Source organism: Delphinapterus leucas, chromosome 9 (assembly GCF_059928025.1).
Source record: "Delphinapterus leucas isolate spDelLeu-1000000601 "Yukka" chromosome 9, BTC_Dleu_Yukka2, whole genome shotgun sequence".
Lineage (NCBI taxonomy): Eukaryota > Metazoa > Chordata > Mammalia > Artiodactyla > Monodontidae > Delphinapterus > Delphinapterus leucas.
In genome coordinates this window covers 75060948-75072379 of record NC_143137.1, presented here as the reverse complement: position 1 = coordinate 75072379, position 11432 = coordinate 75060948, and the positions used below count along the sequence as shown (strand labels likewise).

General features: G+C 37.7%; 1 protein-coding gene across 4 annotated transcripts in view; it reads right to left on the bottom strand.

The window, feature by feature from the left end:
* Nucleotides 1-55: 55 nt before the first annotated feature.
* Nucleotides 56-11432, bottom strand: part of KLHL7 (kelch like family member 7) — a 63569-nt gene continuing 52192 nt past the window's right edge. For all 4 annotated transcript variants that reach the window (XM_022588022.2, XM_022588031.2, XM_022588040.2 and 1 more), the window contains 2 exons: nucleotides 2668-2765; nucleotides 56-1483 (listed from right to left, as the gene is read on the bottom strand). In XM_022588022.2, coding sequence (XP_022443730.1) covers nucleotides 1200-1483; nucleotides 2668-2765 — 382 coding nt within the window. In that variant the 3' untranslated portion in view covers nucleotides 56-1199. The remainder of the gene's footprint in view (nucleotides 1484-2667; nucleotides 2766-11432) is intronic.

Here is an 11432-nt window from a genome sequence, read left to right as displayed (position 1 = left end):
AGTTCAAAAAACAACCATTACCTATTTAAAATGAAGAATGAACTTAGCGGTCTACTCGAAGTTTAAAAATATTTAATATTACCAGGTAAAAACATGGATGGTGACAGCTTTACATGGCTCACTCCATACATTTCATAATGTAAAAGGGCAAAACATTACTAGGAAAGAAATGAAGAGTTGGTTTTGTAAAAGATTTACTGACCACATATAAGCAATTAATACAAGATGACAGATATTTAACTCAACTAAAAAACTTTTAGAGACAACTGGGTCAAATATCAATGATGTGCTCTGCTAAGGAAGAGAAATCATGTACCTTTCTAATCTGTAAGAAGTTCAAAATTTATAACTATCAGTGCTATTCTAGTGACCTAGAAATTTGCTATAAGTAGCTTTCTTTTGCTAGGTAATAATTCTTATAATGATTGGATTTTATTTAACAGAGTGAGCACTGAAGAGGTATAATCCTTTTTTAACCCCTGGGAAAAAAAGTGATATAAATTAGTGATGGGTACTAGGCTTGACATTTTGTGTTAAAAAGACGGAATTATTTAATTGGACAGAATATATTTCATGAGGAGTTAGGTACATTTTTAACTCTCAAAATGTGTTTATGAAGTTTTGTGAGATATAAGTGTATGCTTTGACTCACTCTGGCTTGCTTTTAAAATGCAATACATTTGGCACTAAATGGAACAAATGAAGACAAGCAAAATTACGTGAGACTAAGCTGCTCCAACAGAACTGCCTATCTTTGACTTACAATTCATACTATTTCTTAGTTCTTGACTGAACAGAAACAAACAGTCCTAACTACATAGCACTTCTATGATGTATGAAAATAGAATCTAGAGCTAAGATGAGGTTGCTTCTATGGTGAGTCAATCCCCCATTCTGCCATAATCATAGTTACAAATGTGAAGTTCATTTAAGAATTCATACTTTCACCAAGTGCTTATAACTTTACAAGTTTTCTTGCTAGATATGTTCTTGGTTATGTGGCCAGCTGAAATATGGTCTTTGAATGAAGTAAGAAATCCCATATAAAAGAAAATCTATTTTATAGGAATCTTACTTTACTTGAAACTTCCTTGAAAAGAACAAAACACCAAACTAACACTTTGTAACCAAACTCTTGGAACAAAGCACTGGTGGCCATACTTTTGAGTCTCCAGTGAGTCTTGAAGTTCACTCATTTTTCATGTTTCAAGGGTTTCTTCATTTGCTCCACAAGTATCAACAACACAAATTAAACAACTTGTTACTGGAAAAGCTCGGACTTTGGAGTTGGCGATCCATTTGTCTGTTTCAGTGTTATATTCAAGGATGTGTCCTAATCGCCCCACACCCTGAAAACCAGCCAAGACATAAACTACAGAGCCGACTGCTGCACACTTGACTGTTACACCCTTCCATGGCATTGGTGAGACCATCTTCCATTCGTTTAATTTAATATCGTAATATTCCACATTGTCCAGACCACCTTCAAAAGAATAAAACGTGAACAGCTATATGAACAATTCTAAGATCTCTTAAAGTAATAATTCTTTGTATTTTTTCCAAACCTCTCATTATGAAAAACTTCAAACATGCAGAAGAGTTGTAAGAATTTTACAATGAATCCTCACATATCTACCATTTAAATTCCTATTCCTACTTGAACACAACAGAAATTTAACTTAATTTTCCTTTGTCATTTTAGAATCATAAATACTTATATTTATTCTATAAAATTAAAGATGTTCTATCTGCTCTGGAAAAATTAAAAAGTAGACCAGTGAAGTTTCCTTCTGATTAAGTTTGATTATAATCATTCAAATGTCCTTCTTTTTCCTTCTACCATTTATCTGTCAGCAGCTTATGAAAAACAGCAATGGATAGAGACAGAAGAAAGAAATAAAGCTATTTCTTTGTTATACTTAAGTAGTGATTAAAGGTACTGACTAAAATAAGCTTTGTGGAATCTTATCTATAGATTCAGTCCAAATTCTACATTATTAAAAGCAATTATTTAAGATTCTTTAGTACATTATTTAAGAAAATAAAAAGATCAAATTTACTCATTTAAAAAAGTAGTACCGATATTTTCATGCAACGTTTAAAAATGTTTAGGAAACACTGCCATTCAGAGCCTGGATACAAGTCCTAAAAGTTAAAAAGTTATATTAAAGTTCAAATGTTTCTGTCACTCAACAGTTTTGTTCTGTTTTGTTTTTAAATATTTATTTATTTGGCTGTGTCAGGTCTTAGTTGTGGCATGTGGGATCTTTAGTTGTGGTATGTGAACTCTTAGTTGCAGCATGTGGGATCTAGTTCCCAGACCAGGAATCGAACCCGGGCCCCCTGCATTGGGAGCATGGAGTCTTAGCCACTGGACCACCAGGGAAGTCCCCACTCAATAGCTCTTAAGCTAATGTGATACCATTCCCCAGAGGGTATTTGGAAATGTGCTAAAGCCACCTGAGACTGTCACAATGACTGGTGGCTATTACCTACATTCATAGACAGAAATGTTAAATGTATTACAATGTTTCATAAACCGTTAGTTCACAGAAACTATAAAAAGTCTAATGAGATATGTGATCAAGAAACATTTTCATAACTTAAGATAAGGAAATATCAGCAAATTCATTGTGAAAGTTGAAAAAGTGAACTAATTTCACATACCTAAGCCATTCTGACCACCCACAGCAAATATCTTGTCTTTTACAAATACCAGTCCATGATTCTTCCTGGCTTCAATCATTGGACACAGCTCAGTCCATCTGAAAAAACAAAGGAAAGTTTTTAGTATACAGGTTCACAAGAAGTAAAAGGACTCATACAAATTTATAAGAAAGGTTTGTTATCCCAAGTAAGCGCTCATTTACCACTCACATATGTGTACACATGCACACACACACACACACAAATGTGCGCCTGCATGTCTGGAAAGCTAGAAAACAAAAGTTTAACAGTGGTTTTCAGTAATTTATAGGTGGGGTAAATAGGGATTTTATTCCTTTCAACTCCAATAGGATATGGGAAACAGAGGATATCCGGAGACTATTAACATGTCTTTGGAAGACATCCATTTCCTATAGTTCACAATAACTTGTAAAACAGTAACAAACAAAACAGGGAAGATATGTAAGAAAACATAAGGTACTAATATGGTTTTAGTCACATGTGGTTTTAATTAATATTTACATACAGTAAGTAAAACAAATTTATCATGGGCCTCTAGCAATCAGCAAATTAGCATATCTGTTACTATTCACACATACATCTTTAAATATACACTTAGAACTTCAGGCAGCTCCTATCATTCTGTCACGTTTAATAACTTATTAGCATGTTGCTGTGATCACAGGCACTACTATAAAGAAAGAGATTGAGAATATAAATGTGGACACAAGGGTTGAAGGATACTAATTCATAGGTAGCAGCATTAACACACAGACAATTTTGTTGTTTTCTATGAGATTCATCTCTCTTTCTTTTTTTTTTTTTTTTGCGGTACGCGGGCCTCTCACCACCGTGTCCTCTCCCGTTGCAGAGCACAGGCTCCGGACGTGCAGGCTCAGCGGCCATGGCTCACGGGCCCAGCCGCTCCGCGGCATGTGGTATCTTCCTGGACCGGGGCACGAACCCGTGTCCCCTGCATCGGCAGGCGGACTCCCAACCACTGCGCCACCAGGGAAACCCCCGTCTCTTCTTTTGCATGTACTCCCATACAGATAACTAACATCTGTGATTGTGAAGGTGGTACCAGCACACAACTCTTAACAGCTGATATAAATCGAAAGACTCCAAACAAAAACAAAAAAAGGGCAATTTGGCATAAGTGTAATGCTCTAATACGGTTATTATTTATTTATTTATTTTTTGCGTTACGTGGGCCTCTCACTGTTTTGGCCTCTCCCATTGCGGAGCACAGGCTCTGGACGCGCAGGCTCAGCGGCCATGGCTCACCGGCCCAGCAGCTCCGCGGCACGTGGGAACCTCCCAGACCTGGGCACGAACCCGTGTCCCCTGCATCGGCAGGCTGACTCTCAACCACTGCGCCACCAGGGAAGCCCTAATATGGTTATTCATAACTCTTCTTTTAAATAATTTAATACATTTAACTTTTCAAAACATAATTAGAGCATAATGATGAACTCTGAAATATCAACAACTCTTGTTGCCTTATATTTACATACTTTTGGTTTGCTTTAAAAATGGTTTGACAGTCACCACTCTCATTTTCTGAGCATTCAGTTAAAGTAAGTCCTCCTGTTTTTCAGGATGAACACACGTGCTCTTCCAGGTGAAAAGACCGGCATTCAGCTCGAAAGTGGGAGAGCCAGTACTCGACCTCCACAGCCTCTCCACACAGTGAGCTGTCAGTGTGTTAAACAGAGGATCTGACTTGGAAAAATTCAATATACATATGACCCTTTCTTCTCTAAATATGTCTATGATATAAAATAAGAGAATGTTTTATGTATATCTAAGTCTCCTCAAGGTTTAGAATTAAGGAACTTCGTGAAACACTCTTCCTTCCTCCTATAATTCACATGCAGAATATGCACCAGGTCTCTGCTCTCTCCAACCTGAGTTTAGTGTTCAGTAGCTTTCCTCAAAATTCTGTGGAAACTGTGTTGTGTTGTTTCCATAGGTTTCATTTCTTAGCTTCCAATCGAACACATTCTAGTTAAAACACACTTTAAAAATTGTGAAAACTGGGAAGAAACAGTTTTACAAAAAATACGTTGGATGGACACAACATATTAGAAAGGAAATCATAGTAGTATATAACATCTTTCATTATGAGATTTGGATAATTATATTCACACTAGCTTTTCACTTAGGAAAATTTAGAGAATTCAAACTTAATACATAAGCTCAATATATACAAAAGAAATGCTAAGTTGTGTAAGTTTTAAAATATTCCCCAAACTGATTATATTCACCTAGTTTTAAAAAATATTGAAGTTGTAGAATCCCTTTATACTCTTTCTCTGCTACTATAAACAAGAATATATTGATTTACACTGATACTGCCTGAATAAAGATCTCAGAAATTAGAAGCCTGGAGTTCATATGGTATGGGTTCTACTCTAAGATATTTTTTAGAAACGAAACAATAGTTAGGCAGCAGAATGAATGAGATTACAGTTTTCCAACTAGTATGCTGTAATGCTTTTTGAGTATAGGATTTATGGGAGGTAAAGTAGAGACTGATACAGGAGGGAGGACAGTTGGTATATACCCTGCTCCTATGGTTTAGGATAAGAGGGGATGGATAGATAGCTGGATGGATGGATGATGAGATTAGGATAAGGTGTATCCCCAGTGTGCCCTGGCAAGTACAAAGGTACAGTTTAAAAAAACATTGGGAGAGAGAGACTTCTGGGAAGATGGCGGAAGAGTAAGACGTGGAGATCACCTTCCTCCCCACAGATACACCAGAAATACACCTACACGTGGAACAACTCCTACAGAACACCTACTGAACGCTGGCAGAAGACCTCGGACCTCCCAAAAGGCAAGAAACCCCCCACGTACCTGGGTAGGGCAAAAGAAAAAAGAATAAACAGAGACAAAAGGATAGGGACGGGACCTGCACCAGTGGGAGCGAGGCTGGTGCAACGTCACGCGGGCCTCTGCCGCCGCAGGCTGCCCTGCACTCCGTGACCCTCCCTACCCCGGGCCTGAGTGAGCCAGAGCCTCCGAATCAGTGGCTCCTTTAACCCCGTCCTGTCTGAGCAAAGAACAGACGCCCTCCGGCGACCTACACGCACAGGCGGGGCCAAATCCGAAGCTGAGTCCCTGGGAGCTGTGAGAACAAAAAAGAGAAAGGGGAATCTCTCCTAGCAGCCTCGGAAGCAGCGGATTAAAGCTCCACAATCAACTTGATGTACCCTGCAGCTGTGGAATACATGAATAGACAACGAATCATCCCAAAATAAGGAGGTGGACTTTGAGAGCAAGATTTATTATTTTCTCCCCTTTTCCTTTTTTTGTGAGTGTGTATGTGTATGCTTCTGTGTGAGATTTTGTCTGTATAGCTTTGCTTCCACCATTTGTCCAAGGGTTCTATCCGTTTTTTAAAAAAATTTTTTCTTAATAATTACTTTTTATTTTAATAACTTTATTTTATTTTACTTTATCTTCTTTCTTTCCTTCCTTCCCTCCTTTAGACAACGAATCATCCCAAATTGAGGAGGTGGACTTTGAGAGCAAGATTTATGATTGTTTTCCCCTTTTCCTCTTTTTGTGAGTGTGTATGTGTATGCTTCTGTGTGAGATTTTGTCGGTATAGCTTTGCTTCCACCATTTGTTCCAGGGTTCTATCCATCCGTTTTTTTTTCTTATTATTTTTTTATTTTAATAACTTTATTATATTTTATCTTACTTTATTTTATTTTACCTTATCTTTCTTTTTTTCCTTCCTTCCTCCCTCCCTCCCTCCCTCCTTCCTTCCTTCCTCCCCCCCCTCCTCCTTATTCTTATTCTTTCTACTTTTTCGCCCTTTTCTTCTGAGCCGTGTGGATGAAAGGCTCTTGGTGCTCCAGCCAGGAGTTAGTGTTGCGCCTCTGAGGTGGGAGAGCCAACTTCAGGACACTGGTCCACAAGAGACCTCCCAGCTGCACATAATATCAAACAGCGAAAATCTCCCAGAGATCTCCATCTCAACACCAGCACCCAGCTTCACTCAACGACCAGCAAGCTACAGTGCTGGACATCCTATGCCAAACAACTAGCAAGACAGGAACACAACCCCACCCATTAGCAGAGAGGCTGCCCAAAATCATAATAAGTCAACAGACACCCCAAAACACACCACCAGACGTGGACCTGCCCACCAGAAAGACAAGATCCAGCCTCATCCACCACAACACAGGCACTAGTCCCCCTCACCAGGAAGCCTATACAACCCACTGAACCAACCTTAGCCACTGGGGGCAGACACCAAAAACAACAGGAACTACGAACCTGCAGCCTGCAAAAAGGAGACCCCAAACACAGTAAGATAAGCAAAATGAGAAGACAGAAAAACACACAGCAGATGAAGGAGCAAGATAAAAACCCACCAGACCTAACAAATGAAGAGGAAATAGGCAGTCTACCTGAAAAAGAATTCAGAATAATGATAGTAAAGATGATCCAAAATCTTGGAAATAGAATAGACAAAATGCAAGAAACATTTAACAAGGGCCTAGAAGAACTAAAGATGAAACAAACAATGATGAACAACACAATAAATGAAATGAAAAATACTCTAGATGGGATCAATAGCAGAATAATTGAGGCAGAAGAACGGATAAGTGACCTGGAAGATAAAATAGTGGAAATAACTACTGCAGAGCAGAATAAAGAAAAAAGAATGAAAAGAACTGAGGACAGTCTCAGAGGACTCTGGGACAACATTAAACGCACCAACATTCGAATTATAGGGGTTCCAGAAGAAGAAGAGAAAAAGAAAGGGACTGAGAAAATATTTGAAGAGATTATAGTCGAAAACTTCCCTAACATGGGAAAGGAAATAGTTAATCAAGTCTAGGAAGCACAGAGAGTCCCATACAGGATAAATACAAGGAGAAATATGCCAAGACACATATTAATCAAACTGTCAAAAATTAAATACAAAGAAAACATATTAAAAGCAGCAAGGGAAAAACAACAAATAACACACAAGAGAATCCCCATAAGGTTAACAGCTGATCTTTCAGCAGAAACTCTGCAAGCCAGAAGGGAGTGGCAGGACATATTGAAAGTGATGAAGGAGAAAAACCTGAAACCAAGATTACTCTACCCAGCAAGGATCTTGTTCAGATTTGATGGAGAAATTAAAACCTTTACAGACAAGCAAAAGCTGAGAGAGTTCAGCACCACCAAACCAGCTCTACAACAACTGCTAAAGGAACTTCTCTAGGCAAGAAACACCAGAGAAGGAAAAGACCTACAATAACGAACCCAAAACAATTAAGAAAATGGGAATAGGAACATACATATCGATAATTACCTTAAATGTAAATGGACTAAATGCTCCCACCAAAAGACACAGATTGGCTGAATGGATACAAAGACAAGACCCATATATTTGCTGTCTACAAGAGACCCACTTCAGACCTAGAGACACATACAGACTGAAAGTAAGGGGATGGAAAAAGATATTTCATGCAAATGGAAACCAAAAGAAAGCTGGAGTAGCAATTCTCATATCAGACAAAATACACTTTAAAATAAAGACTATTAGAAGAAACAAAGAAGGATACTAAATAATGATCAAGGGATCGATCCAAGAAGAAGATATAACAATTGTAAATATTTATGCACCCAACATAGGAGCACCTCAATACATAAGGCAAATACTAACAGCCATAAAAGGGGAAATCGACAGTAACACATTCATAGTAGGGGACTTTAACACCCCACTTTCACCAATGGACAGATCATCCAAAATGAAAATAAATAAGGAAACACGAGCTTTAAATGATACATTAAACAAGATGGACTTAATTGATATTTATAGGACATTCCATCCAAAGACAACAGAATACACATTTTTCTCTAGTGCTCATGGAACATGAGCTCCAGGATAGATCATATCTTGGGTCACAAATCAAGCCTTCGTAAATTTAAGAAAATTGAAATTGTATCAAGTATCTTTTCCGACCACAACGCTATGAGACTAGATATCAATTACAGGAAAAGATCTGTAAAAAATACAAACACATGGAGGCTAAACAATACACTACTTAATAACGAAGTGATCACTGAAGAAATCAAAGAGGAAATCAAAAAATACCTAGAAACAAATGACAATTAAAATACAACGACCCAAAACCTATGGAATGCAGCAAAAGCAGTTCTAAGAGGGAAGTTTACAGCAATACAATCCTACATTAAGAAATAAGAAGCATCTCAAATAAGCAATGTAACCATACACCTAAAGCAATTAGAGAAAGAAGAACAAAAGAACCCCAAAGTTAGCAGAAGGAAAGAAATCATAAAAATCAGATCAGAAATAAATGAAAATGAAATGAAGGAAACAATAGCAAAGATCAATAAAACTAAAAGCTGGTTCTTTGAGAAGATCAACAAAATTGATAAACCATTAGCCAGACTCATCAAGAAAAAAAGGGAGAAGACTTAAATCAGTAGAATTAGAAATGAAAAAGGAGAAGTAACAACTGACACTGCAGAAATACAAAACATCATGAGAGATTACTACAAGCAACTCTATGCCAATAAAATGGACAACCTGGAAGAAATGGACAAATTCTTAGAAAGGCACAACCTGCCAAGACTGAATCAAGAAGAAACAGAAAATATGAACAGACCAATCACAAGCACTGAAATTGAAACTGTGATTAAAAATCTTCCAACAAACAAAAGCCCAGGACCAGATGGCTTCACAGGCGAATTCTATCACTTAGAGAAGAGCTAACAAGTATCCTTCTCAAACTCTTCCAAAATATAGCAGAGGGAAGAACACTCCCCAACTCATTCTACGAGGCCACCATCACCCTGATACCAAAACCAGACAAGGATGTCACAAAGAAAGAAAACTACAGGCGAATATCACTGATGAACATAGATGCAAAAATCCTCAACAAAATACTAGTAAAGAGAATCCAACAGCACATTAAACAGATCATACACCATGATCAAGTGGGGTTTATTCCAGGAATGCAAGGATTCTTCAATATACGCAAATCAATCAATGTGATACACCATATTAACAAATTGAAGGAGAAAAACCATATGATCATCTCAATAGATGCAGAGAAAGCATTTGACAAAATTCAACACCCATTTATGATAAAAACCCTGCAGAAAGTAGGCATAGAGGGAAGTTTCCTCAACATAATAAAGGCCATATATGACAAACCCACAGCCAACATCGTCCGCAATGGTGAAAAACTGAAAGCATTTCCACTAAGATCAGGAACAAGACAAGGTTGCCCACTCTCACCACTCTTATTCAATATAGTTTTGGAAGTTTTAGCCACAGCAATCAGAGAAGAAAAGGAAATAAAAGGAATCCAAATTGGAAAAGAAGAAGTAAAGCTGTCACTATTTGCAGATAACATGATACTATACATAGAGAATCCTAAAGATGCTACCAGAAAACTAGTAGAGCTAATCAATGAATTTGGTAAAGTAACAGGATACAAAATTAATGCACAGAAATCTCTGGCATTCCTATACACTAAGGATGAAAAATCTGAAAGTGAAATCAAGAAAACACTCCCATTTACCACTGCAACAAAAAGAATAAAATATCTAGGGATAAACCTACCTAAGGAGACAAAAGACCTGTATGCAGAAAATTATAAGACACTGATGAAAGAAATTAAAGATGATACAAATAGATGGAGAGATATACCATGTTCTTGGATTGGAAGAATCAGCATTGTGAAAATGACTCTACTACCCAAAGCAATCTACAGATTCAATGCAATCCCTATCAAACTACCACTGGCATTTCTCACAGAACTAGAACAAAAAACTTCACAATTTGTATGGAAACACAAAAGACCCCAAATAGCCAAAGCAATCTTGAGAACGAAAAACGGAGCTGGAGGAATCAGGCTCCCTGACTTCAGACTATACTGCAAAGCTACAGTAATCAAGACAGTATGGTACTGGCACAAAAACAGAAATATAGATCAATGGAACAGGATAGAAAGCCCAGAGATAAACCCACGGACATATGGTCACCTTATCTTTGATAAAGGAGGCAGGAATGTACAGTGGAGAAAGGACAGCCTCTTCCATAAGTGGTGCTGGGAAAACTGGACAGCGACATGTAAAAGTATGAGATTAGATCACTCCCTAACACCATACACAAAAATAAGCTCAAAATGGAATAAAGACCTAAATGTAAGGCCAGAAACTATCAAACTCTTAGAGGAAAACATAGGTAGGACACTCTATGACATAAATCACAGCAAGGTCCTTTTTGACCCACCTCCTAGAGAAATGGAAATAAAAACAAAAAAAAACAAATGGGACCTAATGAAACTTAAAAGCTTTTGCACAGCAAAGGAAACCATAAACAAGACCAAAAGACACCCCTCAGAATGGGAGAAAATATTTGCAAATGAAGCAACTGACAAAGGATTAATCTCCAAAATTTATAAGCAGCTCATGCAGCTTAATAACAAAAAAACAAACAACCCAATCCAAAAATGGGCAGAAGACCTAAATAGACATTTCTCCAAAGAAGATATACAGACTGCCAACAAACACACGAAAGAATGCTCAACATCATTAATCATTAGAGAAATGCAAATCAAAACTACAATGAGATATCATCTCACACCGGTCAGAATGGCCATCATCAAAAAATCTAGAAACAATAAATGCTGGAAAGGGTGTGGAAAAAAGGGAACCCTCTTGCACTGCTGGTGGGAATGTGAATTGGTACAGCCACTATGGAGAACAGTATGGAG